Source organism: Bubalus kerabau, chromosome 2 (assembly GCF_029407905.1).
Source record: "Bubalus kerabau isolate K-KA32 ecotype Philippines breed swamp buffalo chromosome 2, PCC_UOA_SB_1v2, whole genome shotgun sequence".
NCBI classification, from domain to species: Eukaryota; Metazoa; Chordata; class Mammalia; order Artiodactyla; family Bovidae; genus Bubalus; species Bubalus kerabau.
Window position 1 is genome coordinate 138,942,579 of NC_073625.1, and position 18,375 is coordinate 138,960,953.

The 18,375-nt window shown below is 38.0% G+C and overlaps 1 protein-coding gene across 2 annotated transcripts; it reads left to right on the plus strand.

The window, feature by feature from the left end:
- Positions 1–16,701: 16,701 nt before the first annotated feature.
- Positions 16,702–18,268, plus strand: LOC129643867 (heterogeneous nuclear ribonucleoprotein A3-like). Of its 2 annotated transcripts, XM_055569019.1 has the most exons (2): positions 16,702–16,748; positions 16,821–18,268. In XM_055569019.1, exons 1-2 carry the CDS (start codon positions 16,743–16,745, stop codon positions 17,886–17,888), a joined length of 1,074 nt encoding a protein of 357 aa, XP_055424994.1. In that variant the 5' UTR covers positions 16,702–16,742; the 3' UTR covers positions 17,889–18,268. The 2 variants fall into 2 exon arrangements, with proteins under 2 accessions (XP_055424994.1, XP_055424992.1); XM_055569017.1 differs by having other exon boundaries at positions 16,743–18,268.
- The last annotated feature ends 107 nt before the right edge of the window (positions 18,269–18,375 follow it).

The window sequence follows — 18,375 nt, forward strand, 5'->3', positions numbered from 1 at the left end:
AAATTTTAAGAAGCACTGAAGATGATATAATATGTATGCTAACATTTATAGAATATGCTTTACCATGAATTTCATAGTGGAAATTTACTGCAAAATAGGTCTACCATTCCATCAAAAACATCACAAATGTTGTGGAAACTACTTACAATGAAGTTAGCACCTTAGATCCATGAAGATAACAAATGAAATATCATCACAAGCATTTGTGGAATGTTTACAATATATGTACTAAATAAATCCAATTTGTTAAAAAATACTCCTTATCCTTAGAAAGCTCACATTATGTGCATTAAATATGAGTTTTTCCTCTATTCTAATAGTTCAGAACGCAAACATTTTCATCTTTTATTTGCATATTCCCAAAATAGCAACAGTCTTCTAAAAAACAAATACATTTAAATATGAACATGAAATTGCCATATGAATATTTCAATATTTGTTTACTGACATATTCAAAAGGGCTTAAAACAGACTGTAGGAATTATGTCAGAATTATGTAATTGCTTATCATAAGATCTATTGGCTTCCCTGGTGGCTCAGATGGTAAAGCATCTGCCTGCAATGCGGAACACCCAGGTTCAATTCCTGGGTCAGGAAGATCCCCTGGAGAAGAAAATGGCAATCCACTCCTGCCCTCTTGCCTGGAAAATCCCATAGATGGAGGAGCCTGATAGGCTACAGTCCATGGGGTCACAAAGTGTCAGACATGACTGAGTGACTTCACGTTCACGTTCGTTCAAGATCTATTTCAAAATATAAAAGAGGAACTCAAAAGCCTCTTGATGAAAGTGAAAGTGGAGAGTGAAAAAGTTGGCTTAAAGCTCAACATTCAGAAAACAAAGATCATGGCATCCGGTCCCACCACTTCATGGGAAATACATGGGGAAACAGTGGAAACAGTGTCAGACTTTATTTTTTGGGGCTCCAAAATCACTACAGATGGTGACTGCAGCCATGATTAAAAGACGCTTACTCCTTGGAAGGAAAGTTATGACCAACCTAGATAGCATATTGAAAAGCAGAGACATTACTTTGCCAACAAAGGTTCGTCTAGTCAAGGCTATGGTTTTTCCTGTGGTCATGTATGGATGTAAGAGTTGGACTGTGAAGAAGGCTGAGCGCCGAAGAATTGATGCTTTTGAACTGTGGTGTTGGAGAAGACTCTTGAGAGTCCCTTGGACTGCAAGGAGATCCAACCAGTCCATTCTGAAGGAGATCAGCCCTGGGATTTCTTTGGAAGGAATGATGCTGAAGCTGAAACTCCAGTACTTTGGCCACCTCATGCAAAGAGTTGACTCATTGGAAAAGACTCTGATGCTGGGAGGGATTGGGGGCAGGAGGAAAAGGGGACGACAGAGGATGAGATGGCTGGGTGGCATCACTGACTTGATGGACATGAGTCTGGGTGAATTCTGGGAGTTGGTGATGGACAGGGAGGCCTGGAGTGCTGCGATTCATGGGGTCGCAAAGAGTCGGACATGACTGAGGGACTGAACTGATCTGATCTGAAGCTATAGGTAGAATATAGCATATCTTTAGAAATACACTCCTCTATGAACACACTGTGAAATACAACCTAGCCCAGCAGCTAGAAGTGAATTTCCAAAAGGTTAATTCTTAATTAATAGCTTTTAATTGGACTTCCCCCGTGGTGCAGTAGATAAGAATCTGCCTGCCAATGCAGGAGACACAGATTCCATCCCTTGTCTGGGACGATTCCACAAATCTCGGATTGACTAAGCCCGTGCACCACAATTCTGAGCCTGTGCTCTAGAGCCCAAGAGCCACAACTACCGAGCCTGTGTGACACAACTAGAGCACACTGAAGCCCCTGTGCCTTAGGGCCCTTGAGCTGCAACTTCCTAGAGCCCGTGCTCAACAACAACAGAAGCCACCGCAGTGACAAACCTATCCACCACATCGAAGAGCAGCCCCCAGCTGCCGCAACTAGAGAAAGCCCGTGTGCAGCAGCAAAGACCCAGTGCAACCGAAAAAATAAAAGAATTTTTTAAAGCCTTTAAAAATAGCTTCTAATTAAAACTTTGCATCTTATTTCTTTTATTTGAGCAAGACTTTCATATTTTAGTTTAATATGTAATATGTCATACTACTTCAGCATCAGCCCTAGCATCACAAGGCACAGAGCCAGTTTCAGAGAAGCAAAAGGGCCTGAGGAAAGAAATCATCATGGGGAAATCATCATCTTCAAATGGTGTTTTCATTATTTTAAGGGAATTTCTTCTAAAACTCAAAAAACTTAGAAACATGTATCATTTTCTTAAAACCTCATCAAAGGATTGCACCTTTAAGCAATGGGTGTGCACAGCAATTGCTGCCAACTCTTTAATGTATGTTAGGCCGACTTGGATAAAAACAAGTACTTTTTCAACTGTTCATTTACCATCAATCCTTAAAAATCTCCAGTGTAGTATAAGTTATGTATCATTCTCAGAAGAGAATGTTTCTCTTCTCTTTAATATTTTCTGATTTATTGGGCCACAGAAACTTCTATTGTGTTCAGGGCCTTATTTTCAAAGAATAATACAGTTGCATCAACAATAACAGTGACCATTTATTAACTACCAAGTAGGCGTAAGGTGTTAGGAACTTGACACAAACCACAACTAATCCTCAAATATTCTTTATGCCAATCCATAATAGTATTTATTATCATCCCAGGTTTATACATTAGGAAGGTATCTCACAAATGTAAATTCCTTTAACCAAAGTCACCCAATTATTAGGAAACAAAACATCAAATACACTGATTCTACTTCCCTCAGTCTACAAGAAAAAATTAGAAGACAGTGAGTAAGTCAGTCTCTCCTTCTTCCTCTTTCTCGTCTCCTTTCTCCAGCTGACTGTTTCTCTGGCCATAATATGGAATTGATTTTCCATCTTCTTTCCCATGAAAAAAGTATTAAATGTGTATATATGTTAATTAAAGAAAAAAAGTCCTTATTTAGGAAGAATTTTCAACAAGGCATGACTTTTTCACAGAAGACACATATATAAATTAATGAGGGTAAAAGAAGCTATCTATTAGCCAGCTAAACCAGTCAACTTTGTACAATGTCACTAGTGTCCCCAGGCCAAGGACCCTTCCACTTGATTTACTGAATTAGTATTACTGCTCTTCAACTTTTTAAAAGCAAGTTAATTACATGCTTTTTAAAAAATTAAAGCCCAAAGTAACCATTTTAAGTAAGTTTAGTTGCATTATATTTACATATGCCAACTGATTCTGTTAATAACATTTGTTAGAATGTAGATAAACTGTTAGAAAAGACCTTTGTCGATAAATAGAAATTTGTATTTCCACTTTATCTTGTTAATCACACTTTAAGCAAAAACTAGGAGGGTTTAAATCTAAAAAAATGTTTGAAAATTGAGAATTACTTGCAAAGAAGAGGAATGAAATGATGTAATGGGTATTAGTAATATACTGGACTCAACAGGAAATGATAAGGATTCTTCAAACCAAGGCATATCAGCATGACCCCAAACAGAGAGCACAAATGTGAGTTAGGGACCATAGCTTTCCTGGGACAATACTGTGTTTAGATTTTTTGCCTTTCTGGATGATGTGAAGAGAATGAGGTTGGGAAAAGATTTATTATAGGTGGAAAATTGGGGGGAGCCCTGGATAACAAAAGAAAGAAGGTTGTGCACCAAATAATTGATGCTTTTGAACTGTTGTGTTGGAGAAGACACTTAAGAGTCCCCTGGACTGAAAGGAGATCAAACTAGTAAATCCTAAAGGTAAACAACCCTGAGTATTCATTGGAAGGACTGATGCTGACGCTGAAGCTCCAATATGTTGGCTAGCTGATGTAAAGAGCCAACTCATTGGAAAAAACCCTGATGTGGGGAAAGAATGAAGGCAGGAGGAGAAGGGAACCACAGAGGATGAGATGATTGGATGGCATCAACAACTCAATGGATATGAATTTGAGCAAGCTCCAGGAGATGGTGAAGGACAGGGAAGCCTGGCAAGCTGCAGTCCATGGGGTCACAAAGAGTCAGACATGACTAAGCGACTGAACAACAACAGGATAATGAAAGAGAAAAGAATAGGGAAACTGTCACCATAGGCCTCCTGTGTGCTTATTGTCTTGCTGAGCCCATGACCTTGGCTACTCTTTTACTCAGGCCACCTTTCAGGACTGGTTATGAAACAGGAATTCTGAGAAATGAGGTCAGATCACAGGAAGCATGAGGTAGTTCTGCGATGCATCTGGTTTCTCTGTGGTCAGTTTTGCTTACCGATTGCTATAAAAGCAATGGGTCTCCCAAGCTCATGTTTCTTCCTTGGCTTTGCCCTCACTGCTCAGGTTGGCTTCAGCTGGCATTCTACATGATCTTGTGATATTCTGAGAACCAGCACAACAAATATTTTGACCCCTGCTTCTCCTTTGAGTATCTGTAGGAATCGTGTGTACTCTGTCAGCATACATGGAACTATGTGCCTGTAATCTGCTCAATTTTGTTCAGTCATGTCTGATTCTTTGCAACCCCATGGACCATAGCCCACCAGGCTCCTCTGTTCACAGAACTTTCCAGGCCAGAATACTGGAGTGAGTTGCCATTTCCTATTCTGGGGATATTCCCGACCCAGGGATCGAACTTGCATCTCCTGCGTTGGCAGGTTGATTCTTTGCCACTGCACCACCAAGGAAGTCCCAAGGAACTACAGTAGGCTCTGTAGTTGTTTCAGTGGAAATTCTATGGCTTTTACCTTCACATCATCAACCTTATTTTATACAGACACAAAGATTATTTTATTAAGGAGAAAGAAATGCTAACAAGGATTCCTATCTTCCTTTTAGGCCAGTTTCCATGCAATTATAGTATTTGGGGTCTTTGCCCTGCTCCAACACTGCACCTTGCTCTTGTATCACTGCCTCACATTTTTTGCTTCACTGGCATTAAAAATTGAACTTTCAGAAGGAGGCTCATTCATTAATAGAAAAATTAAGTATTTTTCTCATTCTATTTATTTAATGAAGGAAAATATTTAGTAGAATAATATCATATTCCAAAAGCTTTAGCTTAAAAAAAAAAATCTGTATCTTTATCACCTCTTAAAAACACTTTGACAGAATATTTCACAGAGTTCTTATTAACTATGCTTTACCACAATTTGGATCTGAAATTACAGACTGTTTCACATAAATAGTATTGGATTCATAAATATTAGCATAGTGTGTTAATTTAGGGCACATTTCTTATTTTATTATCAGAAAAACTATCAAGAAATTAAAAGAAAATTTGATTCCCCCCCTCACATCTCCCTCCATCCACCCCACCCTCTCCCTCCCTCCTTCTTCCCTTCCTTCCTCTCTCTCTCTCTCTCTCTCCATCTCCCCTTTGCTCTTGCTCTTTTTCATTCTGGTTAAATATTTAATAATCATTTAAATTCAACAACAGTCTGCTTCAGTTGAAAATATTGAAATTAGTCATGTAAAAAATCATTTTAAAGTCAAGCACCGGAAACACACATTTTGTGCACTTCATTTCATTTTATAGTCTCTACGAACTATTACAATTTTTAATAAACTTGTATCTGGGATTTGAAGCCAAATGCTTACACTCAAAAGGCAAGAATTTATTAACCAAAAGACACCCAAAGTGGTACTAAAATGTATTCCCCAGTGATAAGCTTTAAATGGGTTGTAAAAACTGAATTTTATTAATCTAGTCACAATTAAAGAACAACAGCTGTCCTGTCTATATTCCCAATGCCCACTTTTGTAATGATGATGATTTGTTTCATTTATGACATTGCTGATAAGCAAACATCTCATGGTTGAGTTCCAAAATCTTAGTTCTATCACTCTAATTGCAAAATGTTTTATTTCATCTTAAGCTTTAAAATATATGGAGCTACATAAGTTTAAATTAATAATACTCTACATTAAAACAAAAATCCTTTCTAATCTGTCTATACTTTTATCCTTATTTATGTCCATATCTGTATATCTAATGTGTATATGTACACATATCTACTTTTATCTATATATGTAGCTATATCATATATAATGTATTTGATTCATTTATATTGGATTACTTCTCATTATGCAAAACAAATTAGTTCTAACTTTTGCTATGAAGAAATGCTTTTTTAACTGCCATGTCAGTGTCTTCCTTTAAAATTCATAGATGTATTAAAATCTGCTTTCCAAAAAAGATAATAGAGAATTTAATTTCTTTAAAAAACACAAAATTACATTTTGAAAGTTACTTTAATAAAATTTTACATCAAAATAGATCCTCTGGAATGTTTTATTTAAACTAAAATGAAAAGTGCTTTGTCTTTCATAAAGCAAATTATTTCTGGATATTTTTAATAAGATTACTGTCAAATTCAGGCAGCTTTTCTGACAAAGTGTATTAGCACGCCACTTCATTGACTAAATGTAGTATTGCTTCAAACATCACAAAATCAGGAGGATATTGTTGTTCCCCTCTCATTTTATCTCTCAACTATATTTAGGGTTAAAGTTAAAAGTGAAAAATAGTCAAAAGCTTTAAGGAAGAGTCAGGATATTCAATGATAACAGCTTTGAGCTAATTAGGAGGGAGACTACATCTTGTGGAAAAGGTTTTGGTTTATCTCTTTACCCCCTGGGTTGCTAAGTCTATCATATATAAAATATAGGAAACATAAGGGCTCATGAATATGGAGCAACAGGCATTGAAGTTAAATACATTTTATGAAATCAAGAAAATCAACAACTTTTAAAATCATAATGTTAATAAATTAATATCTTAAAGAAAAACAAAAACTACACAGGACCATTTGGAAACAGAATATAAGCATTTTGATCTTTATATTTCCAATATTAAAAAGTATAAAGTGACAGGATATTTCAAGAGAAAACAGATGCATACCATGAAAGTCGCTCATTGCATTCAACTCTTTGCAACCCCATGGACTATACAGTCCATGAAAATCTCCATGCCAGAATACTGGAGTGGGTAGCCTTTCCCTTCTCCAGAGAGTTGTCCCAACCCAGGGATCAAACCCAGGTCTCCTGCATTGCAGGCAGTTTCTTTACCAGCTGAGCCACAAGGGAAGCCTTGATACCCTGGATAGCCTTGATACCCTAATAGGCATAGCATAACCTATTAATATTATTTAGTGTCACTGATACGTGAAATAGCAGAGTGTTCATTTCTAAACTAATGTGTTTTTAAATATATGTTTTAACACTTTTATAGAGCTGTTTTTAAATGAATTTCATTCTGTTACATTAAATAGAGTATGCTGAAAACAAACTACCTTTCTTTACGAATCAAGTCATCATCTTGTGAGTCACTCTGAACAGTTATAACATCAGAGACCACTTAGGTTTACATGTTTATTTTTTTATACTTATAATGGCTTCAAAAACAGCTAGAAGGGATTTTTTAAAAAATGAAAGGAAGAAAAAGAAAGGAAAGACGAGGGAGGGAGGGAAGGAGGAAGGAAGGAATAAAATGTTTAATTGTTTTCATTCCTATAATTTCTTCCTGCTTTGCTCTTACTGGACCTTACTACTATAATGTGCTGACTTATTTAAATATTACAGCCTAAATGAACATCACTTAGTTTCTTCTGTTTTATTTGGGCTTCAAAGTCATGTGACTGAAAGATAACTGCTTTTCCATGGGCTTTAGAAGGAGACATCCTGGGTTTAGAAAGGGGATATGATCTGAGTTCTGAAATTCACCATCTTGGGAACCTAAGTTAGGTTGCTTAACCTCCCGGATTTGTTTCTTTTTCTTGTTAAGTAGGGAATATAGTTTCAGTCTTCAGGGCAAAAACTGAACATTCAATAAAGTCAAGTCCTTTACCTCTGTTTTTCAGAAAATGATTTCTTATCCTAGTTCTGCTTTTAAGTACTATATTAGCATCATTTCACCTCTCTGATTTTCAGGTATTATGTCAATAAACTTGGGAATACCAAACCACCTAATCTGCCTCCTGAAAAATCTGTATGCAGGTCAGGAAGCAACAGTTAGGACTGGACATGAAACAACAGACTGGTTGCAAATTGGGAAAGGAGTACATCAAGGCTATATATTGTCACACTGCTTACTTAGCTTATATGCAGAGTACATCATGAGAAACGCTGGGCTGGATGAAGCACAAGCTGGAATCAAGATTGCCGGGAGAAATATCAATACCCTCAGATATGCAGATGACACCACCCTTATGGCAGAAAGTGAAGATGAACTAAAGAGCCTCTTGATGAAAGTGAAAGAGGAGAGTGAAAAAGTTGGCTTAAAGCTCAACACTCAGAAAACTAAGCTCATGGCATCTGGTCCCATTACTTCATGGAAAATAGATGGTAAAATGGTGGAAACAATGTCAGACTTTATTTTTTGGGGCTCCAAAATCACTGCAGATGGTGACTGCAGCCATGAAATTAAAAGACGCTTACTTCTTGGAAGGAAAGTTATGACCAACTTAGTATATTGAAAAGCAGAGACATTACTTTGCCAACAAAGGTCTGTCTAGTCAAGGCTATGGTTTTTCCAGTGGTCATGTATGGATGTGAGAGTTGGACTATAAAGAAAGCTGAGCGCCAAAGAATTGATGCTTTTAAACTGTGGTGTTGGAGAAGACTCTTGTGAGTCCCTTGGACTGCAAGGAGATCCAACCAGTCCATCCTAAAGGAGCTCAGTCCTGAGTGTTCATTGTAAGGACTGATGTTGAAGCTGCAACTCTAATACTTTGTCCGCCTGATGTAAAAAGCTGACTCATTTGAAAAGAGCTTGATGCTGGGAAAGATTGAGGGCAGGAGGAGAAGGGGACAACAGAGAATGAGATGGTTGGATGGTATCACTGACTCAATGGACATGAGTTTGGACAAACTCCAGGAGTTAGTGATGGACAGGGAGGCCCAGCATGCTGTGGTCCATGGGGTCGCAAAGAGTCAGACATGACTGAGTGACTGAACTGAACTGATGTCAATAAAATAATGAGTGTATGGATTCTTTGGATCTAATTTTCTGTGATTTTATTTTTAATTGAAAAAATAGGGCCTTAACATCTTATTTCAGTTAGGAAATAACCTCTAAGAAACTAATGGCAGGATGATCTTGAATCAATGTTTATAATATAAATTACTAACATTAAAAAATGATAAACATTTATATAGTAGGTGATCTTAAATCAAGAGAGGTGATGGGACTGATAACCCTTCACAAGAGAATGATTCTTTGAACATTTTTCAATGACATAGTTAAAAAGGAAATTTCTCATAAAGGAGTATTTTTTAAATTTAATTGTATGCATGTTAATGAATGCTGGAGGAAAAAAATACTCTTAAATATCTAAATAAATGCTTTAAAGCATAATTTCTTATTACACATTTATTATTCCATAAGGAAGTCATGAGTATTTGGAACCAGTTGGCGGGAACAGTTACTAATTACATAAAATATAGATCCTGAAAATGTAATTACTATATTGAGAATATATTTCAAAATTATAGAAAAAATAATACTCAATCACCTTTTATCATGAATCTCTGAAAAGGACTCATTTGTCCTACTAAACAGAAAGATTAAATGGTTGATCATTTTCCAGCCTTCTAATAAAGATAGGTTTTCTTACAAATGAACAGCATTTTAAAAATGTATATATTGTTAGATATGTACAAAAACACTGGCATGTCATTTCTCCCTGCTTCTAGCTTGCAGTCCACAGCATTATTTTCACACTGCAGCAGATGAAACAAAAGTCTCTGGTGCATCAAAACCAATATCAACTTTCTTGAATTAATTACTTCCTTCAATCTTAGCTTTATAATGAGTCTCTCTGGGAATTGGCACAATTAAAAAAAAATTGAGTCACCAGCAAGATGGGGGAAGATGCTGCTCTAAGGCCTGTTCTCTTTCCTCTCTCTTCTACCATTAAACTCTTCAGATTAGTATTCAGGAAGTAAAATCTCACTTCTAAGGATGATCTCTATTTAAACAGTCAAGGTTTTCAGATCACTGAGAAAAAGTCATTTTCAACTCCCATATTACAAAACCAAATGTACCATGGACTTCTCTGTTTTTACACGAAATAAAGTCTTCGAAAAAAACATTTCTAAAATCTGACACTCATTGTCTTTATTTGTGTTTTAGGGAATATTAATATGTCACAAATATATACAAAGCTAATAGCATTTCTTCAACAATTTAGAGATGGAGATGTCCTCTGGGGCTAGGCTTTCAATAAAATTTTAATTCTGTTCTTCAATAATACATTATTACCAGAATGATTCTTAAATCTAGATGAACATTAGAATAATTCCTGGAGATGTGGATTTCATAACATTTAATGGAAAAACCGGAATGCACTTTTAGGTCAACTAAGCTCAACAAAGGTCCGTCTAGTCAAGGCTATGGTTTTTCCTGTGGTCATGTATGGATGTGAGAGTTGGACTGTGAAGAAGGATGAGCACCGAAGAATTGATGCTTTTGAACTGTGGTGTTGGAGAAGACTCTTGAGAGTCCCTTGGACTGCAAGGAGATCCAACCAGTGCATTCTGAAGGAGATCAGCCCTGGGATTTCTTTGGAAGGAATGATGCTAAAGCTGAAACTCCAGTACTTTGGCCACCTCATGCGAAGAGTTGACTCATTGGAAAAGACTCTGATGCTGGGAGGGATTGGGAGCAGGAGGGGAAGGGGACGACAGGATGAGATGGCTGGATGGCATCACTGACTCAATGGACATGAGTCTGGGTGAACTCCGGGAGTTGGTGATGGACAGGGAGGCCTGGCGTGCTGCGATTCATGGGGTTGCAAAGAGTTGGACATGACTGACTGACTGAACTGAACTGAACTGAAGCTCAACATTCAGAAAACTAAGATCATGTCATCTGGTCCCATTACTTCATGGGAAAGAGATGGGGAAACAGTGTCAGACTTTATTTTTGGGGGCTTAAATCACTGCAGATGGTGATTACAGCCATGAAATTAAAAGAAACTATAAGCAAGGTGAAAAGACAGCTTTCAGAATGGGAGAAAATAATACCAAATGAAGTAACTGACAAACAACTAATCTCAAAAATATACAAGCAACACCTGCAGCTCAATTCCAGAAAAATAAACAACCCAATCAAAAAAGGGGCCAAAGAACTAAATAGACATTTCTCCAAAGAAGACATACAGATGGCTAACAAACACATGAAAAGATGCTCAGGATCACTCATTATCAGTTCAGTTCAGTTCAGTCACTCAGTCATGTCCGACTCTTTGCGACCCCATGAATCGCAGCACGCCAGGCCTCTCTGTCCATCACCAACTCCCGGAGTTCACTCAGACTCACGTCCATTGAGTCAGTGATGCCATCCAGCCATCTCATCCCCAGTCGTCTCCTTCTCCTCCTGCCCCCAATCCCTCCCAGCATCAGAGTCTTTTCCAATGAGTCAACTCTTTGCATGAGGTGGCCAAAGTACTGGAGTTTCAGCTTTAGCATCATTCCTTCCAAAGTAATCCCAGGGCTGATCTCCTTGAGAATGCACTGGTTGGATCTCCTTGCACTCCAAGGGACTCACAAGAGTCTTCTCCAACACCACAGTTCAAAAGCATCAATTCTTTGGCGCTCAGGCTTCTTCACAGTCCAACACTCACATCCATACATGACCACAGGAAAAACCATAGACTTGACTAGACGGACCTTTGTTGGCAAAGTAATGTCTCTGCTTTTCAATATGCTATCTAGGTTGGTCATAACTTTCCTTCCAAGGAGTAAGCATCTTTTAATTTCATGGCTGCAGTCACCATCTGCAGTGATTTTGGAACCCAAAAAAATAAAGTCTGACGCTGTTTCCACTGTTTCCCCATCTATTTCCCATGAAGTGATGGGACCAGATGCCATGATCTTCGTTTTCTGAATGTTGAGCTTTAAGCCAACTTTTTCACTCTCCACTTTCACTTTCATCAAGAGGCTTTTTAGTCCTCTTCACTTTCTGCCATAAGGGTGGTGTCATCTGCATATCTGAGGCTATTGATATTTCTCCCGGCAATCTTGATTCCAGCTTGTGTTTCTTCCAATCCAGCGTTATCAGAGAAATGCAAATCAAAACCACAATGAGGTACCATTTCACGCCAGTCAGAATGGCTGCGATCCAAAACTCTACAAACAATAAATGCAGGAGAGGCTGTGGAGAAAAGGGAACCCTCTTACACTGTTGGTGGAAATGCAAACTAGTACAGCCACTATAGAGAACAGTGTGGAGATTCCTGAAAAAACTGGAAATAGAACTGCCCTAGGACCCAGCAATCCCACTGCTGGGCATACACATTGAGGAAATCAGAATTGAAAGAGACACGTGTACCCCAGTGTTCATCGCAGCACTGTTTATAACAGCCAGGACATGGAAGCAACCTAGATGTCTATCAGCAGATGAATGGATAAGAAATCTGTGGTACCTATACACAATGGAGTATTACTCAGACATTTAAAAGAATACATCTGAATTAGTTCTAATGAGGTGGATGAAACTGGAGCCTATTATACAGAGTGAAGTAAGCCAGAAAGAAAAACACCAATACAGTATACTAACGCATATATATGGAATTTAGAAAGATGGTAACAATAACCCTGTATATGAGACAACAAAGGAGACACAGATGTATAGAACAGTCTTTTGGACTCTGTGGGAGCGGGGCGGGGGGATGATTTGGGAGAATGGCATTGAAACATGTATAATATCATATAAGAAATGAATCACCAGTCTAGGTTCGATGCAGGATACCGGAAGCTTGGGGCTGGTGTACTGGGATGACCCAGAGGGATGGTATGGGGAGGGAGGTGGTAGGGGGGTTCAGGATTGGGAACATGTGTACACCCATGGTGGATTCATTTTGATGTATGGCAAAACCAATACAATATTATAAAGTAATTTGCCTCTATTAAAATAAATAAATTTAAATTAAAAAAAAAAAAGATGCTTACTCCTTGGAAGAAAAGCTATGACCAACCTAGATAGCATATTCAAAAGCAGAGACATTACTTTGCCAACAAAGGTCTGTCTAGTCAAGGCTATGGTTTTTCCAGTGGTCATGTATGGATGTGAGAGTTGGACTGTGAAAAAGGCTGAGCGCTGAAGAATTGATGCTTTTGAACTGTGGTGTTGGAGAAGACTCCTGAGAGTCCCTTGGACTGCAAGGAGATCCAACCAGTCCATTCTAAAGGAGATCAGCCCTGGGTGTTCTTTGGAAGGAATGATGTGAAAGCTGAAACTCCAGTACTTTGGCCGCCTCATGAGAAGAGTTGTCTCATTGGAAAAGATTCTGATGCTGGTAGGGATTGGGGGCAGGAGGAGAAGGGGACGACAGAGGATGAGATGGCTGGATGGCATCACCAACTTGATGGATGTGAGTTTGAGTGAACTCTGGGAGTTGGTGATGGACAGGGAGGCCTGGAATGCTGTGATTCATGGGGTCACAAAGAGTCAGACACGACTGAGCGACTGAACTGACTGACTGATATATATATACAGATGCACAAAATAAAATAAATTATATATAAAATAAACAACATAAGATATATGTCTGTCTCAAGGCCACATTCTTAAAGATTTTGATTATGTGGGCCAGGGAAAGGAGTTTATTTTTCTTATTAGATGAGCATTGGCCTAGTATCTTTTTTCTTAATCAGGGTGAAGAATACTATATTAACATAGTACACATTATTAAGATGAAATGAAAAATATTTGCACCTCTATTATGGTTTAATTTCTATATGTTAATATACTATTTTCTCAAAATATAACACAGATATGAATCTCTTTTACTGATACAGTCTGTATTAACATAGCAACATCAGTCTTGCTATGTCATTGTATTTGGAACTCTGTTTAAAATATTCTTTACTTTAAGTATGTGAGACTCCCCCGCTTTGGGGGAAAAATGTAATCAAATCAAAAAATTCAATGAACAATAGCTGTGATGGTAATCTGCCTTAGATATATGCTCATTCACCAGTAGGTTTGATCTGGCTAACTATGATAAATAGGCATTCCTATCTAGCTCACCTGTCTATAGGTCACCTTCCTAGAGCAGCGCTTACAATCAGAGAGGCTGACTTTTTAAAATAGAAAAAGACTATTATTCATTAAGGATATTCTATATAATGGTCAGATAGAAGAATAAAGAAATAAAGAATAAAGAAAATGAGGTCAAAAGAAGAATAAAGATAGAAAAGGTCAAATGCTGGAATTAAGACTGGTAAGCAAAATATTGGGAGTAAGATACATGTCAGTGAGAGGAAAACAAAAATTGGACTTAGTATTTTAGAAATCAAAGGAAAAATGAAACATAATAAATTATGCTATTCATATTCTTGGAAAACAATAAATAAATAAAACAAACCAATTACTTAGGAAAATCTTAGGTATTCCTGGAACTGAAACAGAGGAAAAATACCTTCAGTGGATACTGGTATGGGGTAAGACTTATCTATAACATTCTACTCTCTCTCCTCAACCCCAAACCCTAAGTAAAGACAGTAACAAGTTTCATTAGTCTCTTTCTTATAATACCTATTAACACAGTCTTTAGAAAAGAAATGAGGAGGAGCTAAAACAATACAATGTAAGAATTTTTTCTGCAACCATATAGCTTAACCTGAATTATACACAGCTTCTTGGAATTATTCTTTTCCTGATTATTGGGTGTAAATGATAGATTTAATATGTTCCACTGACAGCCAGACTAGGATTAGAAATCCATTTACCAAAGAAATTTGAGACTCTTACCCATACTTAAGGCTTTCCTGCTGGCTCAGTGGTAAGGAATCCACCTGCCAATGCTGGAGATGTTGGTTCAATCCCTGGCTTGGAAAGATCTCCTGGAAAAGGAAATGGCAACCCACTCCAGTATTCTTGCCAGAGAAATCCCATGGACAGAAGAACCTGGCATGCTACAGTCCATGGAGTCACAAAAAGAGTTGGATGTGTTTTAGCATCTAAACAACAACAACCCATACTTAAATATCAAGCTTCTCAAATTCAGCACAAGGCTAAGTTATGAAAACATGGGAGAACATCACTAACATGTTCTTAAAGAAAGAATCCTGGGTTTGTTCCATAAATGGAGAAGGAGTACTAATAATTTTAATCTGCCTGGAAAACATTTGAAGCATATATAATTAGTAACTATATAAAATAATGTCAATATTGCACTCATAATTTTGAGCAACATAACTTCTCAGAAATCTTTTAAACTGGTTGCAAAATGCACATGCTTCAGTATTTAGAAGAATTGACTTAAACACATACTTCATCGTTTTATTTCAGTGAAACACTGAATAAAAATTTCCAAAACTGATTTGGTTTACCTTAAATCATTCTTCCTGGACAGTAATCAGATAGCAGACTCAATTGACTAATAAGAGTAATTTTCTGCTTTTGACCTTAAAAGTCGTCAACACTGTAAAGGCAAATGCTTGTGTTTCTCTTTTATATAGAACGTTGCTGGGTTGAATGAAATTATTAATAGGGATCATATGAGTGGAACTCATTTGAAAGTATCATTATATCATTATAAAATATTAAGAAGACAGACAAGATATACCCTTCTTTATCCTATTAGAAATTATTAAATGATTTGGCAGGAGACCATTCTGACCAATTCATATTCTCAAAGTAGTTTTAAGGTTATATTGGGAATCAATACCTCATACAAGCTAGGTAATAATGAATTGATATCTGGGGACAAGGGTAAGAAAAAGTCAATCAGATAGATACAAAATTTTCATGTTTTGTCCTAAAACTTTCTACATACTGTGAAAGAAGAGGGTGCTATAGCAACTTCATGCAGAATATTGGACTGAGGAGCCAAGCCTTCTGATTTACCAATGAAGAAACAAATATATAGTCTGCAGAGAAAATCTAATAAGCTAAATATTTTCTAATCTGGGGGAAATAAAGGTTTGTCATTGAAAAGGGAATTGATTACAGTCTAAACTTAGAAATAACTATACTTTGGAAGTTTATACTTTGTGGGTAAAATAAACAGGAAAGGCCAGAGCCAAGTATTAGAAATAAACATGTAGTTTCTTGGAAGTAGAAAAATGATGTACTTCACAATTAGCTACAATATATGAGAAAGTATAACTGGAAAGCACAATTCTACTGTTATGGAGTTAGTGAAAAAATCCACGCTATATATATATATATATATACATACATACTTGTATGGATGAGGTAGAAAAATGAGAAATTGTGTATGTAATTTGATATAAACTCACTCAAGTGGCCATTTTGAAATTTGACTTCCAATTTGCCCTCACCAATCCAGTGTCAGGTTTCCCATTGACTGGACCAACCTGAATTATCAAGGTGGTTTGGGGAATACTCTATGCTAAAGTATTTCAAGTGGAGAAGGAAATGGCAACCTACTTCAGTATTCTTGCCTGGAGAATCCCAGGGACAGAGGAGCCTGGTGGGCTGCCGTCTATGGGGTCGCACAGAGATGGACACGACTGAAGCGACTTAGCAGCAGCAGCAAAGTATTTCATGAGATTATGTCTTTGCTTCTGGAAGGTACAGTATATAAATATGAAATTGGAGCTGTTTATGGATATGAAATTGGAGCTGTTGCAGTCAGTTTTCCTCTAGGTGGAAAATATGAAAAGTGAGACTGAGAACTTCATAAGAATGGAGCCAGAGCTCTTATAGATCACAAATAGAAGCTTAAGACAACACCCAGATATTGAACTCGAGTTGGAAGAGGCGAGTCCGGTCTCAAAATGGAGGTAAAACCGCCGCCCGGTCGCCCCCAGCCCGACTCCGGCCGTCGCCGCCGCCGCCGCCGGGGGGGGGAGGAGGGTCATGATCCCAAGGAACCAGAGCAGTTGAGAAAGCTGTTCATTGGTGGTCTGAGCTTTGAAACTACAGATGACAGCTTAAGAGAACACTTTGAGAAATGGGGCACACTTACAGATTGTGTGGTGATGAGAGACCCCCAAACAAAACGTTCCAGGGGCTTTGGTTTTGTGACTTACTCTTGTGTTGAAGAAGTGGATGCAGCGATGTGTGCTCCACCGCACAAGGTTGATGGGCGTGTAGTGAAACCAAAGAGAGCTGTTTCTAGAGAGGATTCTGTAAAGCCTGGTGCCCATCTAACAGTGAAGAAAATTTTTGTTGGTGGTATTAAAGAAGATACAGAAGAATATAATTTGAGAGACTACTTTGAAAAGTATGGCAAGATTGAAACCATAGAAGTTATGGAAGACAGGCAGAGTGGGAAAAAGAGAGGATTTGCTTTTGTAACTTTTGATGATCATGATACAGTTGATAAAATTGTTGTTCAGAAATACCACACTATTAATGGGCATAATTGTGAAGTGAAAAAGGCCCTTTCTAAACAAGAGATGCAATCTGCTGGATCACAAAGAGGTCGTGGAGGTGCATCTGGCAACTTTATGGGTCGTGGAGGAAACTTTGGAGGTGATGGAGGTAACTTTGGCCGTGGTGGAAACTTTGGTGAAAGAGGAGGCTATGGTGGTGGAGGTGGTGGCAGCAGAGGGAGCTATGGAGGAGGCGATGGTGGATATAATGGATTTGGAGGGGATGCTGGCAACTATGGCGGTGGTCTTGGTTATAGTAGTAGAGGAGGTTATGGTGGTGGTGGACCAGGAGGATATGGAAACCAAGGTGGTGGATATGGTGGCGGTGGTGGAGGATATGATGGTTACAATGAAGGAGGAAATTTTGGAGGTAACTATGGTGGTGGTGGAAACTATAATGATTTTGGAAATTATAGTGGACAACAGCAGTCAAATTATGGACCCATGAAAGGGGGTAGTTTTGGTGGAAGAAGCTCGGGCAGTCCCTATGGTGGTGGTTATGGATCTGGTGGTGGAAGTGGTGGATATGGTAGCAGAAGGTTCTAAAAACTCAGAAGAAAAGGGCTAGAGTTCTTAGCAGGAGAGAGAGCGAGGAGTTGTCAGGAAAGCTGCAGGTCACTTTGAGACAGTCGTCCCAAATGCGTTAGAGGAACTGTAAAAATCTGCCACAGAAGGAACGATGATCCATAGTCAGAAAAGTTACTGCAGCTTAAACAGGAAACCCTTCTTGTTCAGGACTGTCATAGCCACAGTTTGCAAAAAGTGCAGCTATTGATTAATGCAATGTAGTGTCAATTAGATGTACATTCCTGAGGTCTTTTATCTGTTGTAGCTTTGTCTTTTTCTTTTTCTTTTCATTACATCAGGTATATTGCCCTGTAAATTGTGGTAGTGGTACCAGGAATAAAAAATTAAGGAATTTTTAACTTTTCAAAAAAAAAAAAAGACAACACCCATTTGTTAGCTCACAGTTCTGTATTTCAGAAGTTTAGCATGGACATAACGTTCTGGATATAGTAAGGCTGAAATCAAT